The sequence below is a fragment of the Hyperolius riggenbachi genome, chromosome 4, assembly GCF_040937935.1.
Source record: "Hyperolius riggenbachi isolate aHypRig1 chromosome 4, aHypRig1.pri, whole genome shotgun sequence".
NCBI lineage: Eukaryota > Metazoa > Chordata > Amphibia > Anura > Hyperoliidae > Hyperolius > Hyperolius riggenbachi.
The window spans coordinates 32,777,283-32,796,691 of NC_090649.1; the positions used below are offsets into that span (position 1 = coordinate 32,777,283).

The window sequence follows — 19,409 nt, forward strand, 5'->3', positions numbered from 1 at the left end:
TAGGAGCATGGATATTAGGCAAGTTGAGTTCCCTCAGATGCATAGCATGGGTGCACAGTAATGGAGGTGCATGATCAGGTAGGACACAAAAGGAGGAGGACCCTGCCCAATTGCTTACAATCTAGAGGGAGAGGTAGGGACATGAAAGGTAGGGGCCCGGACTGCAGCTGTAGGTTTAGAGCACTTGTGAGGGGTGGTAGGCCAGAGTGAAAAGGTGATTTTTGAGGGCCTTCTTGAAAATGTTGAAGGAGGGAGCTGCCAGATCCTTGATGAAAGCGCACTGATTCCAGCTTAACCACTTCAGCCTTCAGTGTTTTTTCACCTTTTGCATCCGAGCAATGTTCACCTCCCATTCATTTGTCAATAACTTTATCACTACTTTTCACAATGAAATGATCTATATCTTGTTTTTTTCTGCCACCAATTGGGATTTCTTTGGGTGGTACATTTTGCTAAGAGTTGTTTTTTTCTAAATGCATTTTAACGAAAATATTAAGAAAAAAAGTGTAAAAAAATCATTATTTTTCGGCCATTATAGCTTTAAAATAATACATGCTACCATGATTAAAACCCACGTATTTTATTTACCCATTTGTCCCGGTTATTACACCATTTAAATTATGTCCATATCACAATGTATGGCACCAATATTTGATTTCAGTATATTTTTTCTTTTTTGGGTCCATCATTATTTACAAGCATATCATTTAAAAAAATAATAGTATTATACCCTCTTGACATGCATATTAAAAAAGTTCAGACCCTTAGGTAATTATTTATGGTTTTTTTTAATTGTAAATTTTTTTCTGCACCACAAAAAAGAAATGAAATCAATATTTAGTAGATCCTCCTTTTACAGAAATGACAGCCTCTAACCGATTCCTGTACGTTCCAATGAGAGTCTGGATTATGGTTGAAGGTATTTTGGACCATTCCTCTTTACAAAACATCTCTAGTTCATTTAGGTTTGATGGCTTCTGAGCATGGACAGCTCTCTTTGATTCACACCACAGATTTTCAATTATATTCAGGTCTGGGGACTGATATGGGCATTCCAGAATGTTGTTCGTGTTCCTCTGCATGAATGCCTTAGTGGATTTTGAGCAGTGTTTAGGGTCGTTGTCTTGTTGAAAGATCCAGCTTCAGCTTTGTCACTGATTCATTGACATTGGTCTCCGGAATCTGCTGATACTGAGTGAAATCCATGCGTCCCTCAACTTTGACAAGATTCCCAGTCCCTGCACTGGCCACACAGCCCCACAGCATGATGGAACCACCACCATATTTTACTGTAGGTAGCAGGTGTTTTTCTTGGAATGCTGTGTTCTTTTTTCCTCCATGCATAACATCCCTTGTTATGCCAAAATAACTCAATTTTAGTTTCATCAGTCCACAGCACCTTATTCCAAAATAAAGCTGGCTTGTCCTAGTGTGCTTTAGCATACCTCAAGCAGCTCTGTTTGTGCTGTGGGCGGAGAAAAGGCTCTCACATACATCATCTCCTTGTGTAAAGTACACCGAATGGTTGAACGATGCACAGTGACTCCATCTGCAGCAAGATGATGTTGTAGGTCTTTGGTGGTGGTCTGTGGGTTGACTCTGACTGTTCTCACGATTCATCGCTTCTGTTTATCTGAGATTTTTCTTGGTCTGCCACTTCAAGCCTTAACTTGAACCGAGCCTGTGGTCTTCCATTTCCTCAGTATGTTCCTAACTGTGGAAACAGCTTTATATGTATCCTTCCCCTAAACCATGATTGTCTTCAGGTAATTTGAGAGTTGTTTTGAGAACCCAATGTTGCTACTCTTTAGCGAAAAATTAAAAGAGGAGGGAAACTTACAACTGACCCCCTTAAATACTCTTTCTCATAATTGGATTCACCTGTGTATGTAGGTCAGGGGTCACTGAGCTTACCAAGCCAATTTGAGTTCCAATAATTAGTTCTAAAGGTTTTGGAATCAATAAAATGACAACAGTGCCCACATTTATGCACCTGCCTAATGATATTTAAACAATTAGTGCGCACTTTCTGTAAATTCAATAAACTTAATTTCACTTCTCAAATATCACTGTTTGTGTCTCATATATGATATATTTAAATGACATTTTTTATTAAAACAACCAACGATTTATACAGGAAAATCATGACGATTGCCCAAACTTTCGCATCCCACTGTAGCAGCTACCGTATGTCCAAAAGGCTGAAATGGTTAAGTTTAGACTTAGTTTACTTCAATTCAAGATCCAGACCCTTTCCCAGTTTACGTCAACCCATTCTTGGTTTTATGGTTTATCTTCCGTTCTAGTCCTCATTATCTGATGTCTTATTGCTATTTTGCTGTTATTCTACCTCTGTTTATTGTAAGATTGTGTATTTTAATGGTGTGACATTAACAACCCGTTGTTAAATACAAAAAAAAAGACCAAGTTATTATGGACTTTAGAACCACCAAAAAAACCTCATCTCTTTACCGCTGAGCTGTACGAGGTCCCAGTGGCTTCGGCCACATGGATGCCCTGCATAAACAGGGCGGACCCATTCCAAAAGGTCTGTAGGGAACTCTACTCCTGCTCTCGCCATGAAGAAATTCAATGTCATAAAGGTTCATCCAGGCATGCAGACAGCATACTTTTACTATGAGTTTTGCTAAATAGGTGTCGTGGCTTCAGCCTGGATTGAATGTCTATTTTTTCAGATAGGACCTTTAGTGAAGCCTCCATTGATGAACACAGAGACCTGCATGTATGAGAATAAGAATAAATAATTCCCTGAGTTCCTGCACAGGGACACCTTACCACCATCCAGGCAGTAGATCCCTTTGCTGTCGCGGTCATAGTCTGCAGTGTAGGCGCACCAGGAGTCGCCATTGATGTCCAGGACACATGTAGAACGGAGCACTCCTTTGTAGAGATATGGGAAGACGCAGGCCAGGTAGCTATTAGTGCCTGCAAGAAATGCAAAAATGTATATTATTCAATACATTTTTCTCCTAAGTTTTCCCACAGGAGACATTTTTACACCTTATCTGTAAAGTACCTTTCAAGCCCCCAGGTAGCAATAAAATAATCAAAATAAGTTTAATTTTACGTTTACCTACTTGCTGAATGCTGAAAAAGTTATTTGTAGTGAAGATAAAATAACCAAGGAGAAAACTCAGGAGAATAGTTAATTGGAAAGAGACTGCGACAAGCAAACAAGTTAATGAGGAACCCTGGCAGTGTGCACCGGTAAGTAAAAGGGGAGGAGGGGGGATACAGTCATTACACAAATGCTGCGCCAGTCTGACGTGGTGGTGGGGGAGGGAAGGCACTGCACCCTGCACTAAAATGCCGTTAGCTACATAATTGTGGCCCCATATGGCAGAGGGGGCACTCGGAAATGGACACAGTTTGTGTACTGGGGAACACAGGGGGGTGGGAGGGACATAATCTGCATATGTCTGTCACAGCTGGTATCAAGTGATGGAAGCTGCATCTTGCAGCCAACTTTATCTTTTTGAAAAGAAAACCCCATGCTACCACTTTCCCATCTTCGGCTTATACTCGAGTTAATAACTTCTGACCGCTTTTTAAGGTAAAAGAGAGTGTGTGTGGTGTGTAGTGTGTGGTGTGTGGTGTGTAGTGTGTGGTGTGTGGTGTGTGGTGTGTGGTGTGTGTGTGTGTGGTGTGTGTGTGTACGGTATCTAACTTTTTTTTTCTTGCTTACTATAGGTTTACTTTACCTTTGTTGTCTTCACACTTCTCATAAGCCCTAGTTTCTGTAAATTAGCAAATGTGCTGTGACATGATCATGGGTTTCTCTGACTTATAAGATTCAAACACGCAGGGGCACAGCTAAGGTTTTTGTGTCCCCAAGCGACACATAATTTGTCCTCCCATGTCACCTCTTGTCCCCTGTGTCACCTCGCCCCCCTCTGTGTCATTTCTTGTCACTTCTGTTCCCCGTGTCACCTCGTCCCCCTCTGTCACCTCTGTTCCCCCATGTCACCTCTTGCCCCCTGTGTCACCTCTGTTCCCCCTGTGTCACCTCTTTTCACCCTCTGTGTCATCTCTTGTCACTTCTGTTCCTCGTGTCACCTCGTCCCCCTCTGTCACCTCTGTTCCCCCGTGTCACCTCTTGCCCCCCGTGTCACCTCTGTTCCCCCTGTGTCACCTCTTGTCCCTTGTCCCCCTCTGTGTCATCGCCTCTCACTTCTGTTCCCCCGTGTCACCTCTTGCCCCGTGTCATCTCTTGCCACTTCTGTTCCAGCTGTGTCACCTCTTGTCCCCCTCTGTGTCACCTCTGTTCCCTCTCTGTGTCACCTCTGTGCTACCCCTGTGTCACATTTGTGTTCTCCCCCTCTGTGTCACTCACATGGCTCCAATCCAGTGCTGAACCTTGCCACTCTCCTGCCGGCCACAGCTCCTGTCGCTATGACTACTTCTGGCTGGTGCCTCTGACATCTTTAAAGGGAACCTAAACTGAGAAGGATCTGGATTGTTCCTATTAAAATAATACCAGTTGCCTGACTCTCCTGCTGATCCTGTGTCTCTAGTACTTTTAGCCACAGCCCCTGAACAAGCATGCAGATCAGGTGCTCTGACTGAAGTCAGGTGTGTGATTCAGCCACTACTGCAGCTAAAGAGATCAGCAGGGCTGCCAGGCAACTGGTATTGTTTAAAAGGAAACATCCACATCCCTCTCAGTTTAGGCTCCCTTTAAAGGCATAGTCTGGAAGTAACCATGGAGACGGGACACCAAATGGCCGGCAAGAGAGCAGCGAGGTTCATCGCTGGATCAGAGCCGTGTGAGTTTTTGCAGAAGGACTCGGAGCAAAGGGAGAGCGGGAGGACGAGGTGACACAGGTGGGGAAGCCAGGGGACGCAGGGTAGCCAAACCAGCTTGGAGAGACAGGGGGGCTTGGCTTGCTTCTACCCTGGCAGTGCCTCTGCAAACACGGCCAATGGAAAAGGGCTCTAATACATCTCCTCTCTGTTCTACTCTGCTCCTGCTAAACACTTCCTGCATCTTCTCAGGCACTTCCTGCTCAGCATCTATTGTCCTGCTCCACTCTGCTCCTGCTAAACCCTCAAGCTCCACCTTCACGCATCTTCCCAGCCACTTCCTGCTCTGCTACTTCTGTCCTGCTCCACTCTGCTCCTGCTAAACACTCCAGCTCCACCTTCACACATCTTCCCAGCCACTTCCTGCTCTTCTACTTCTGTACAGGTCCACTCTGCTCCTGCTAAACACTCCAGCTCCACCTTCACGCATCTTCCCAGCCACTTCCTGCTCTGTTACTTCTGTACAGGTCCACTCTGCTCCTGCTAAACACTCCAGCTCCAACTTCACGCATCTTCCCAGCCACTTCCTGCTCGGTTACTTCTGTACAGGTCCACTCTGCTCCTGCTAAACACTCCAGCTCCAACTTCACGCATCTTCCCAGCCACTTCCTGCTCGGTTACTTCTGTACAGGTCCACTCTGCTCCTGCTAAACATTCCAGGTCCACCTTCACGCATCTTCCCAGCCACTTCCTGCTCTGCTACTTCTGTCCTGCTCCACTCTGCTCCTGCTAAACACTCCAGCTCCACCTTCATGCATCTTCCCAGCCACTTTATGCTCTGCTTCTATTGCCCTGCTCCACTCTGCTCCTGCTTAACACTCCAGCTCCACCTTCACGCATCTTCCCAGCCACTTCCTGCTCTGCTACTTCTGTCCAGTCCACTCTGCTCCTGCTAAACAGTCCAGCTCCACCTTCACACATCTTCCCAGCCACTTCCTGCACTGCTACTTCTGTCCTGCTCCACTCTGCTCCTGCTAAACACTCCAGCTCCACTTTCACGCATCTTACCAGCCACTTCCTGCTCTGCTCCTGCTAAACACTCCAGCTCCACCTTCACGCATCTTCCCAGCCACTTCCTCCTCTGCTACTTCTGTCCTGCTTCACTCTGCTCCTGCTAAACACTCCAGCTCCACCTTTATGCCTCTTCCCAGCCACTTCCTGTTCTGCTACTTCTGTCCTGCTCCACTCTGCTCCTGCTAAACCATCCAGCTCCACCTTCACACATCTTCCCAGCCACTTCCTGCTCTGCTACTCCTGTCTTGCTATGCTTTGCTCCTACAAAACACTCCAACTCCATTGTTACATGTCTCCCTGCATGTAGTGTTCACAAACGACGCCTCTGTGCTTTGATCCAGTAATAATGTGCTACAGGGGCGTTTCTAGGGTCCTTGGAGATCAGTGGCACCTCTGGGCACCAGGAGGGGAGGTACATACAAAAAAACGGGGCGTGGACATGCGGTGAGTGGGCGTGGCCATGGGTGGGGCCAAATGTACATGAACTTAGCAGCGGTGTAAGCTACGGATAACGGGCCTGCCCATCGAAATATTGGACGGAGCCCCCTGTCCTTTATTTCGATCATTTACAATCAGTATAGGCATAAATCAAAGATGTATACGCACATAAAATTTTGATTGGTCAATCACTGACCCCCAATTTCCCACCCCCGTGCAGTAAGTGGGCCAACAGACAATGAATTTTATGAACAGAGCTAAAATTGGCTAATCAAAATTGCATGTGTGTACCAGGCTTTACAGCTAATACTGTACATACTGAAAGTAGCAGGGATCAGCATACAATACAGCTGGTTTACAATCAATAAAGGCACAGAGTAACACCTTGCACTGTACACACTGGAGGTAAATCAGCACACAGTGCAAGCACTAGAGAACAGCGTATACTGTACATACTGTAGGCAGCAGAATTCAGCACACTGCAGCTAGCGTGCCAAAAATATGACGATCACGTTGTGCGGCGTGCTTATCGCGCCGCACCAAAAAATGGGTGGGCCATGGACCAGAATATAGGTGTGGTAACGGGTGGAGACAAATTTACATGAACCTAGCAATGGTGGGACATCAGATTAGGACAGTGGTGGCGAACCTTTTGGAGGCCGAGTGCCCAAACTGCAACCCAAAAGTCACTTACCGGTATCTATCGCAAAGTGGCAACAGCAATTTAAACTAAATACTGTACAAACGTTTTAACTCATACATGAACATTATGGAAAATCCAAGTTGAAAATAAACTGTGAAGATAAACAATTTCATCCATCCTACTCCTGAAAAATGTATTCAATTTTTTAGAACCTCCCAGTTTTATTTTCTGTTTTAAAACGCTAAAAAAGTAGGTTTAATGCTATTGTCTCATATGATAAGGATTCAGCTTTTCCCAAAGTCTCGCAGTTAGCAATCATGTGACCCCCAACAAGACATATTCAGCAATCATGAGGCCCCCAACAAATCAGGAGGCCCCCAACAAGACAAATTCAGCAATCATGAGGCCTCCAACAAATCATGAGGCCCCCAACAAGACAAATTCAGCAATCATGAGGCCCCCAACAAGACAAATTCAGCAATCATGAGGCCATCAACAAATCATGAGGCCCCCAACAAGACAAATTCAGCAATCATGAGGCCCCCAACAAATCATAAGGCTCCCAACAAGACACATTCAGCAGTCATGAGGCACATAAATAGACAGCATTTCACATAAATAGGCAGAATGCCCCCTTAATATGGTAGCCCCCCCAAGTTAGGTAGTGAGTGACAGGGACCCCCAGGTTAGCTAGTGAGTGACAGGCGCCTCCAGTTAGGTAGTGAGTGACAGGGACCCCGATAGTGAGTGACAGGGAGCACCTTTAGGTAGTGAGTGAGTGCCAGGGAGCCCCTTTAGGCAGTGAGTGAGTGACAGGAAGCCCCTTTAGGCAGTGAGTGAGTGCCAGGGAGCCCTTTTAGGCAGTGAGTGAGTGGCAGGGAGCCCCTTTAGGGAGTGAGTGAGTGACAGGGAGCCCCTTTAGGGAGTGAGTGAGTGACAGGGAGCCCCTTTAGGGAGTGAGTGAGTGACAGGGAGCCCCTTTAGGGAGTGAGTGAGTGACAGGGAGCCCCTTTAGGGAGTGAGTGCGTGCCAGGGAGCCCCTTTAGGGAGTGAGTGCGTGCCAGGGAGCCCCTTTAGGGAGTGAGTGAGTGACAGGGAGCCCCTTTAGGGAGTGGGTGAGTGACAGGGAGCCCCTTTAGGGAGTGAGTGCGTGCCAGGGAGCCCCTTTAGGGAGTGGGTGCGTGCCAGGGAGCCCCTTTAGGGAGTGGGTGCGTGCCAGGGAGCCCCTTTAGGGAGTGAGTGAGTGACAGGGAGCCCCTTTAGGGAGTGAGTGAGTGACAGGGAGCCCCTTTAGGGAGTGAGTGAGTGACAGGGAGCCCCTTTAGGGAGTGAGTGCGTGCCAGGGAGCCCCTTTAGGGAGTGAGTGCGTGCCAGGGAGCCCCTTTAGGGAGTGAGTGAGTGACAGGGAGCCCCTTTAGGGAGTGAGTGAGTGACAGGGAGCCCCTTTAGGGAGTGAGTGACAGGGAGCCCCTTTAGGGAGTGAGTGAGTGACAGGGAGCCCCTTTAGGGAGTGAGTGAGTGACAGGGAGCCCCTTTAGGGAGTGGGTGAGTGACAGGGAGCCCCTTTAGGGAGTGAGTGCGTGCCAGGGAGCCCCTTTAGGGAGTGGGTGCGTGCCAGGGAGCCCCTTTAGGGAGTGGGTGCGTGCCAGGGAGCCCCTTTAGGGAGTGAGTGACAGGGAGCCCCTTTAGGGAGTGAGTGCGTGCCAGGGAGCCCCTTTAGTGAGTGAGTGAGTGACAGGGAGGCCCCCCCTCTAGCCGCCGCCGCTCCCCCCCTACCTCTCAGCAGACCTCAGGATCAGCGGCGACCCGACCAGATGTACGAGCGGGCGCTGGACGCACCCGCTCGATATGCGGAAGTGATGTCACTTCCGCATATCAGTGCGGGCGCTGGGTCCTAGCGCCCGCACGATTGGTCGCCGGCTCGCCGCCTGATCCTGAGGTCTGAGACGAGTGTCAGTGACGCGGCGGCTGGAGGAAGCCGCTGTCTTGACAGAGGGGGCAGCCGGGCGGAGATCCGTGGCACCCCAGGAAAGATTGGGGGCACGTGCCCCCCTAAAACAGGGCTAGCGACGCCCCTGATGTGCTACAAATGCCTGGGGTTATGTTATTGATGTGTGACTAGTGATGTCTGATATGCCTACACAGGAAGCTGAAGGGACGACGTGTCCTTCAGCACAACACACCAAGCTACCCCGTCTCCTTGTATGGGACTAATGGAAACTTCTGGATGAAAATAAAAAAAGCATTGTATGATGATCTCTGCATCATGTAAGACAAGGATGCTGCAGAACTGAGAGATCTCACAGCTGAATGTGGCAAGAAATGCCAGTGGGACTTTATTATAGATGTGAAACTTTAAACCATACTTGATTGTATATAGATGTAAAACGATTAAAAAATCTACACTATAGTGCATATGATATCTACCTTAAAACCTCAATCATTATGGGGATGGGGGGGATGGGGAGGTTACACCCTCCTGTGACCAAACAGTGAGCAAACTATAGCTGAAGTTGACAACAAGGAGGAAAAACTAAGGGGCCTTTCTATAGAGGCTTCCCACGGTTTCCTCCGGTCAGTCATCACCGCTCGCCTCTTGCAGACCCTCAAAAGGTTGTCAGTAATCTGATCTGGGCCGCATTCATCTTTTAGTACAAGCGTTGCCATACTGTGCCTGTCTGAGTATGGCTGTGTCTGTACCGGAAGCCACTCGTGCCAGAAGGGTAGCTCACCCCACATCAGCTGGAGGGGCCCGGGCAGGGGTGGAGGACCAGAGGACAATATGGGTTGCGTCTGCATCTTATAGTCCAAATACAGGGAGCCCTGACTTACAAATGCCAGCTGCTATGAACCCCTGAACCCACTGTGATGATGGGTACTCCCTGCACTGTGCCGCGTCCTTCTTTGTTCCCATGTGAGCCACTAGCAACGCACTCTTGGCTGTATCCCAAAACAGGTGAGGTGTGCAGGACTTCCCACCTAGGTACCGTCAGGATCCAGAACTGAAAGAAATCGATTGAGGTCCGCACCAACTCTACATCCACCTCTAGAAATCTAAAAACCCTAAACTTGGTGATGGAAGAACCGTTATTGTGACATCTGTACTGTAGAGGCATTGATTAGAGTGTATATTTGTACATTTCTCCTCAGCTGCATGGCCGGCCCGCTCATGAGGCGGGGTGAAACATTTGCCTCAGGCGGCAAACTTCTAGGGGCGGCCCGGGGGGGGGGGGGGGGGGGGCGGCCGCTGAGCCGGAGGGGTAGCGGGCAGGTCGGGGGTATTGGGACTAGCGGTGGGGAGGGGGGTCAGACCCCCCACCCCTCGTCTGGGTCCCCCGATCTGCTCTCCCCTCCAGCTGTAATTAGGAAGCAGCCGCTTGCAGAGCCTAAGAGGCAACGGGCGGGGAGGACTCACCTTTTCCGTGTTCCAGCGAGCGCTCCACTGACGTCACTTCCTGCATCGCCGCCCACTGTATTGTAAGTGGACGGCGATGCAGGAAGTGACGTCAGTGGAGCGCACGATGGAACGCGGATAAGGTGAGTCCTCCCCGCCCGTGCCTCTTACGATCTGCAAGCGGCTGCTTCCTAATTACAGCTGGAGGGGAGCGCAGATCGGGGGACCCAGGCGAGGGAGGGGGGGTCCGACCCCCCTCCCCACCGCTAGGCCCAATACCCCCGACCTGCCCGCTACCCCTCCGGCTTGGCGGCCGGCCCCCCCGCACCCACGGACGGGAGGGGGGGAGGCTGCAGCAATTTTCTCCTAAATTTGCCTCAGGCGGCAAAAAGTCTAGGGCCGGCCCTGCTCAGCCGGCAGAACAAACAGAAGCTGTACAGTACCTGGCCCGGTGCACCAGCTCCACAGTCCATCCACGTCAAAGTTGCTGGTTGTGGCGCACCAGTAGCCTCTGGTCTGTCCCACCATTGTACAGGAGGTATATGTCAGCCCAGCAGCAGTAAAAGGGAAGTAGCAGGATGGAGGCTTCGCTAAAACAAGACAATATTTGCAACTCGCTTAGTCTACTTTTGTCTTCTGAAAACAGGAGGTATGATACAGCTTAGCAAGGGGTGTGTTTTGCTTCTTTCAGCTCCTCGTGGCTCCTAGTGGCTCTGTGAACTAACTGCATAGCTCAAGGTGAACAGAAGTGCCAAAAGATTTAAAATAGATAAAACTGTTAAAACATGGGAAGGCAATGGTGGACTTAACCAAGTAGACTCAAAAATGTATTAACGTTTAAAACATAGAAAATTGGGTTAGGAGTATATGGCAAATGCAAGTCTCAGTCTGGGCCAATTGCCTCTGCAGGCCTCACAGAGGCGCTTGGCCCAGACTGAGAACTGAATTTGCCATATACTCCTAACCCATTGCCTGATGAAGCAGGGTCATACCTCCAAAATGCATTGCAAAACCTTGGAGTGTATAAATACATTTTCTATGTTTTAAACGTTAATACGGTTTTGTGTCAACTTGGAGGAGGTAAGTCCACCACTGCCTTCCCATGTTTTAAAAGTTTTATCTGTTTTTACTCTTTTGGTGTTTCTGTTCACCTTGTACTATACGAGTCCACCCCTGGTGGAGGAGTGTTAACCCTGAGTGGGGACAGGCTTAACCTGAGCGATATGCCTGACACTGTGCCGGGCATACCACTCGCTAGCATCACGAGTCCCTCAGTATAAATATAATAAATGTATTGCTTCCACAAGTTTTTGCTAGCACTAGGCTAGTATATGTTGGCAGAACCCCCCCCCCCCCCCCCGATTTCCCCCGATCCCCTGATCCAGCCGCTTATAAATTACCCAGTCTGGTTCCAGCAATCGGTGCAGACTCCCTGCACAGCTCCAGTCTCTCTATGGCAGTGGTCCTCAAACTAAGGCCCGTGGGCCGAATGTGGACCCTGAGGCTTTTTTACTGGCCCCCCACACACAAAATGTATTACTTATAGATGCGGTCAGCTACATCATTAAATGTTGGTGGTCCACATATAGTATAGCAGTGCTGGCACCACCCATCCACATGGAAGGCAGAAAGCAGTAATTCGCTGGTTTCCAATCAAATTCCACATCAGGCGACAGTGTTGTCCACTGCAGGTTGTCACCTGGGTATGCTTCAATGTCTGGTCCGCAAAGACTTCTACATCATTTTATGTATACTCCGGCCCCCCAGCAGTCTGAAGTATGTTGACCTGGCCCTCGACCCAAAACGTTTGGGGAACCCTGCTCTATGGGGAGGATCGGGTCTGCTCATGACATCATGACATCATGACATCATGTACGATCCTCCCCATAGTGAAGACCGGAGCTGTGCAGGGAGGCTGAGCCACTCGCTGGATCCAGGCTAGGTAATATATTAAGTGGCTGGATCAGGGGATCAGAGGAAATCGGGGGGTTCTGACAACATATACTAGCTAGTCTAGTGCTGACTAAACCTTGTGAAAGCAATAAATCTATTATAATTATACTGGGGGACTATGAGGCTGCAAAACTCCTGAGTGGCGTAACACTCAGGAGGTTAATCTCCCCACCTGCATCTACAGTGGTTGCCTGACTGGTGGTAACCCTGTCTTGTGAGTATAAAGATACTTACTCTATCATCAATTCATCCTTACCAGTACATACTACACTATATCGGGCTCTCTGTGTCGTTCATGATTTGTCATTGCTAACTGTATTGCATTGTTTAACTTAATATGTTAGGCATGCTGTTTTAAGGTTTTCTTTTCCCCCTCCCCCCTTTACTTTACACCCAATTCCCTTCACCCCCAAAAAAAGAAACAGAAACAAAAAAAACAGCAAAAATTGGTCTAAAAATGTGAATTATTTTACTGAACTAAGACATATGGGAATAATTCATATTCCAACCAAATGCAAGCCTCAACATTTATAAGAAGTGGCATGAGGGGGGCTTACTTTTTTCTATTTCCTTTAACCACTTGAGGACCGCAGTGCTAAACCCCCCTAAAGACCAGGCCATTTTTCACAAAAAGGACCACTGCAGCTTTAAGGCCTCGCTGCAGGGCTGCACAACACAACACACAAGTGATTCTCCCCCCCCCCCCCTTTTCTCCCCACCAACAGAGCTTTCTGCTGGTGGGGTCTGATCGCTCTCAGGTTGTTTATTTTTTTTTGTAAATATTTTTTTTTATTTATTTTTAAATAAATGTTATCTTTTTTATTTATTTTTCCCTCCCGCCCCTCCCGTCCTCCCCCCGCCAGCCAATCACTGTGATCGGCTGTCATAGGCTTCAGCCTATGACAGCGGATCACCCCTGAGCCAATGGAGGGGACAGCCGTGTCACACGGCTGTCACCAGTACAGAGCTGCTTTAGATCGCAGCGCTGTACAGGGTAATTAGACGGCGTTAGATTTTTTTGCCGTCTAACAGTCTCCCATCGGCGATCGCTGCTGGGAGACTGATGGCAGAGCTCCACGTGCATCAGCGCGCGCGATATCTTGCAAACCCCGCCCCAAGGACCTTCCACGATTGGCGTTAGGCGGTCCTGGTGCTGCTGCCGCGTCTGCACCCATCGGCGTGACGCAGTCGGCAAGAGGTTAAAAGATATGCATAGTGTATGTACACTATTTTCATCCTAAATTTTGAGTAAAACTTATTAGGGATAGTCAATGAGATGAAAATCATTCTGAGTAACTACAGGATTATGCACATTTTGTAAGCAAATGTATGTAGTTAGAAAATGGACTAAACGATTCCCAGCAAATTGCCATTCATTTGGTCCGTTTTCAAGAAGAATGAACCACTTCGACCAACAGGTGTTTTCACCTCGAGGACGGAGGCAGTTTTCCGCTGTCAGAGCTCCTTCCATTCATTCACCAATAACTTTATCACTACTCATTACATCTAAATGATATACTGTATATCTTGTTTTAATGCCACAAATTAGGTTTTTTGGGGGTGATACTTGTTTTCAGTAATTATTTTATTTTCTATGCATTTTATAGGAAAATGCAAGAAAAAAATACACAATTTCCCCAATTCTATCCCATATAGTTTTAAAATAAGCAATGCTACTATAGCATTGTTTGAAAGCACTGCCATGTCTCCCCCTGTGCAAATTGAATGTAAGTATTCTTCTGGCTAGCTGCATTCACTGCTTCACATCCACTTTCAACATTTTTTTAGATTAGAATTAGCACATAATTTGCATCTGTTTTGCATTCAAGGCATGTATTTAGTTCCAGAGGGCCTCTGCATTGCCTCTGTAGGCTTGCAATTCAGGTGCAGCCTTGAGCGCTGTCACTTTTTTACTGTTTTTTTTTATGAAATGCTACTATTAGTAAAACCCACACATTTTATTTGCCTGTTAGTTCCGGCTATAACGATAAAATTATGTTCCCTGTACAATGTATAGCGACAATATATTATTTGTAAATAAAGGTGTATTTTTTTTGTTTTGCATGTTTTTTTTTGTATCCGGTCAGTAAGTTCTTATTTGTTAACATAGCAGTAATATACCCTCATGACATACATATTAAAAAAGCTGAGTCCTTAAGAGGGGTTTAGAAGGGATTAACATTATCAATTTTTAATTAAATGTACCCTGACTGTATTTTTACTTGTTTACCACTAGTTGGTGCTACAAACACTATCCTGGGTTACCATGAAGCGTTCAATATTTTTTTAAACTTTATTTTACTTTCACTATTATTAATGGACATGGCTCCTGATCGGAGTCATGTCCATTCATTCCAAGCACTGTGATTGGCTCAGGGAACACTAGTTCCTCTTCACCAATCACCGCCGCTTAAATGCCACTGGGAACTATAGTCATTCAGAAGGAAGTGGTTAATTTGCAATAAAAATTTGGCATCCCTAGCAATAATTTCAGGCTCGGACTGACCCACCGAACCACCGATTTTTCCATCGGTGGGCCCTGGCCGCTCCGCCTCCTGGGCGCCCCAGAGCTGAGAAGGAGGGGGCACAGCGCAGGAAGGGGGGAAATTGTGCACAGAGCAGCGGGGAGGGGAAGCCTCCCCCCCCTCACCTAGGGCCCCCCCCCTTCTGCGCTCCCTCCCTCCAAAATTGCAGCTAGCCAACCAGCGGCAGCAGCGGGGAATCACTTACCGGGATGAAATCCATAGCTCTGCGTGCCGCTGGCTGGTCTGGTCTCCTGCACTGCACTGACCAATCATGCTCTCGCAGTACTTTCTGTGAGAGCGTGATTGATCAGTGCAGTGCAGGAGACCAGACCAGCCAGCGGGACGCAGAGCTATGGATCTGATCATCCCGGTAAGTGATTCCCCGCTGCTGCCTGGCTAGCTGCAATTTTGGAGGGGGGGGGGGAGCGCGGAAGGGGGACCCTAGGTGAGGGAGGGGGGAGGCTTCCCCCCCTCCCCGCTGCTCTGTGCACAAGTTCCCCCCTTCCTGCGCTGTGTCCCCCTCCTTCTCAGCTCTGGGGCCCCGACTAACTGGGGACCTGCCTTTGTGGGGATATCTGCCGCCAATCTAATTGCATTTTGTTAGGATATCTACCGCCAATCTAATTGTATTTTGTTGGGAAATCTGCCGCCAAACTGATAGCATTTTGTGGGGATATCTGCCGCCAAACTATTTGCATTTTGAGGGGATATCTGCTGCCAATCTAATTGCAATTTGTGGGGATATCTTCCACCAATCTAATTGTATTTTGTGGGGAAATCTGCCACCAATCAAATTGCATTTTGTGGGGATATCTGCCGCCAATCTGATTGCATTTTGTGGGGATATCTGCCGCCTAGCTATTTGCATTTTGTGGGGATATCTGCCGCCAATCTGATTGCATTTTGTGGGGAAATCTGCCGCCAATCTATTTGCATTTTGTGGGGATATCTGCTACCAATCTATTTGCATTTTGTGGGTATATCTGCTGCCAATCTAATTGCAATTTGTGGGGATATCTGCCGCCAATCTGATTGTATTTTGTGGGAAAAATCTGCCATAAATCAAATTGCATTTTGTGGGGATATCTGTCACCAATCTAATTGCATTTTGTGGGGATATCTGCTGCCAATCTGATTGCATTTTGTATGGAAATCTGCCGCCAATCTGATTGCATTTTGTGGGGAAATCTGCCGCCAATCTAATTGCATTTTGTCAGGAAATCTGCTGCCATTTGACTACTTGATGAATTATCTGAGGCATGTAACTACTTGATTATTTTATCTAAAATGTATCTGGTCACAGACATTAGGTCTGTGAATAACATCGCTACTTATTTTGTGTTTTTTTTTTAAATTTTAAAGTCTGCCCATGACTCATCATGACCACGCCCATGTTCCAGTGCGTGGTGACTCATTTATTTTTGCTGCTGCGTGCCGCGTGCGCCGCATGTGGACATATCCCTATTGGAGACTGTCCTCAGAAGTGCAATCTATTCCCTACCATAAAATCATGCAAAGTTTCTACAATACATGTGTATGTGAGCCCAAAAGGGGGGGGAGGGGAGGGGGGGAGAAGGAGGAGAGGGGGGCAGGCCCCAGGTGAAACTTCCTTGGTGGGCCCTTAGTGTCCCAGTCCGACTCTGAATAAGTTTATCGCAAATGTATTGCAATTTGCATGCAGCATAGAAATAAACCAGTCATGGGCAGGAGCTGATGGTTAGGATTGGCTCATTTCCAACCTTAATGCAATTTGCAATAAGATTTCAATAAACCCAGAAAAGTTGCACCTCGTTTATCATCTCTAATTTTTGGCTGGGAGCACACTTGTCTGTGCAGAAAACAATGAGTTTTCTGCCGTATGCGTTTCTGCATTTTTGTGTTTTTTATGCTTTTTTTCGTGCATTTCAGTTTTGCATTTTTTACAGTTAATCATATTCATCACTTGCTCTTCCTTGGGATGAGTATTTACTCCCCTAAAAACTTCACTTTAGGGGCAAAGATACTCGTCTATATATATTTACAAGCATCGCACATGCTCTGATGTCACGCGATGCACAGATTGGTGAATGGGAACATATGTTCCCAAAGCCAATCAAAGTGTCTGATGAATGAATGATCATTGCTGCAACCCGTAATCATTATCTTTCATTGTAAACAAAACAAATGATCACTTCCTACTAACTCAGAAGGCTGTGATTCAATGTTCTAAGTAGATTAGAATGCTTTATGGGGATATCGAGAGAATACAAAAATAATATTTCAGTAAAAAATATTAAAAAATAAATGTCCTATACCTGTACCAAGCCCATTAACTCTTCTGCCTCCTCTTCCACCCCCATATAACACACTTGTAAAAACAATGAGAAACCCCCCAAAAAATACACCTTTATTTCCAAATAAATCCAAATATTGTCACCATACATTGTACTAGGGACACAATTAAAATGTTGTAAAAGCCAGGACAAATGAGCAAATAAAATGTGTGCGTTTTATCTACAGTAGCATGTTACATTTTAAAACTATAATGGCTGAAAACTAAAAAAAAGATGCATTTTTTCCATATTTCTTTTCTTATTATTTTTCGACTGCCATTCAGTATGCCGGAAGAAGGAGCTTGCTGTGTGACTTCAAAATGCACATAAAATCGCAATGTGATTTTTGTGTGGCTCAAAGGCTAGTATAACGCACGCAATTCCACTAAGTGTGCTCCTTGCCTCAAACACATTTACAAATGTGCTTCTTCGTACACTAATCTAGAAAAATGATTCCCCAGTTCGGGAAATGGATGTCCAGTGCTGGTTTATATATATTGTGTAAATAAATAAATATATATATATATATATATATATATATATATATATATATATATATATATATATATATATTTATTTATTTATTTTTATTTTTCCCCCTCTAAGGACATATTCCCACTGGGGCTCCCTTCATACCCAACACTACAAATTTCAAAGTTTTGAAATAATTAAATTTTTTTTACATGACAAAAAAGGCATCAGTGTTAAAGGACATCCGAGGTGAAAACAAACTGATGAGAAAAACAATTGTATCTATCCTCCTTCTCCTAAAAATACTTTTTTTTTTTTTAGATATCCCACAGTTTTATTTTATATTTATAACTAGTTTTTAAGTTTTTACTGTTTCATTGTCTCTGCTCAATTATTGAAGTATGCCAGAGCTCAAATCTATGAATTATTGACCCTATTTATCTCTTTTCGGCTTTCGGAAGCCATTTACGGACAGGAAAGTGTTTTATGGCTGTAATTACTTATCAGTGAGCGGTATTCTATAGTCTGACCCAGTCCGACTCGGACAGAAACTATCACTTGCATAGCTGATGTTTAACTCTTTCAGGCAGAGAGAAAAAAAGGAACACCGCATAGTTATTTGTGTGCTAGGCGCTGTATATACCCATGTCTATCTCATCATGTCACATGTCACCTCGGTTGTCCTTTAAGCCAGGCAAATCCAGCTTTCGTTTTTCCCTGTTAGAATTCTTTGTGTTGTGTGCTTACCAGCAGCCACTCTCCTCCTCCGTGACTCCACACGCCATGGAGAGCCCTCCTTAATAATGCTCCCGTTTCCCTACAGGATGGATAGAAGAGAACGGTGTCTGTCACAGCCGCAGTACAGGGGAGATCACAGCAATACATCATATGGAAGCTCAGGTTTCTTCACATTAGTTATATTGGGGGCTATTAAAGCGGAATATAACACAGAATTTCTTCTTTGCTCTAAAAGATTATTTACAGCATATAATATACTAACACAATGCTTTTTTTTTAGTAAAATAGCATTCAAAGGGTTACATCACAGGGCTGGCTCTTCTGCAGGGAGAACCCGCATCCGAACTGCTTATAATCTTATCTTGTGTACACATTCTTTACTTGATACATTAAACATTCTCTGGCTGTGCAGGACTTCAGCTGATGAGTGCTGAAGGGAAAAACAGATCAGAAATAACTGCTGGCAGCTTTTACAACAGAATGACAACAGTTATAAATAAAATGCACCAGCAGCTTTCAAAGTAAATTAACTGAACTTTGGGAAGTTATAATATCTAAATGAATATTAATACTTGTGCACAAAAGCAAATATGATAATTGTATGGGTTATAAAAAGTAGGAAAACACATTTTTGTTGAAAATTTTGTCAGAGTTTTAAACTGCTTTAATGATTTAAGTACTTGTTTTAACCAGGCAAATACAAGATAAAAACAAAGAAGCACTCCACTGGCATATAAACTTGCGTTTAAGTATTTAAAGCGGATCCAAGATGAAAACTAACTATAGCAAGTAACTTGTCTATATATCTTATCTAAAGTTTAGATGGTTTACATAGTAAATATAGTATTGTATATACAGGGGTGTTTGCGCTCTATACGGTAACCTGAGGGCATGTAACACAGTCCAACACTGACTCAGTCCCAGCTTGTATGCCAATCTGGATGTCCACCTGTAGTAATGTTCCTCAGGAAAGAGAATAAGACAGAAATAAAATCGTAACAGTGTGGTATCCTTTTCACTGCTTGCACTTCCACCTTAGCTAGGGTGACACGTATATTAGCATGCGAATACCAGCACATACAATGCAGTGCGCTCAC

The 19,409-nt window shown here is 45.9% G+C and overlaps 1 protein-coding gene across 4 annotated transcripts in view; it reads right to left on the reverse strand.

Moving 5' to 3' along the window:
• LOC137571152 (adhesion G-protein coupled receptor F1-like) overlaps positions 1-19,409 on the reverse strand; it is a 106,104-nt gene that overhangs the window by 44,674 nt on the left and 42,021 nt on the right. For all 4 annotated transcript variants that reach the window (XM_068279929.1, XM_068279927.1, XM_068279926.1 and 1 more), the window contains exons 2-4: positions 18,322-18,391; positions 10,757-10,903; positions 2,797-2,946 (exon numbers count right to left, since the gene is read on the reverse strand). In XM_068279929.1, the coding sequence (XP_068136030.1) occupies positions 2,797-2,946; positions 10,757-10,841 (235 nt within the window). In that variant the 5' untranslated portion in view covers positions 10,842-10,903; positions 18,322-18,391. The remainder of the gene's footprint in view (positions 1-2,796; positions 2,947-10,756; positions 10,904-18,321; positions 18,392-19,409) is intronic.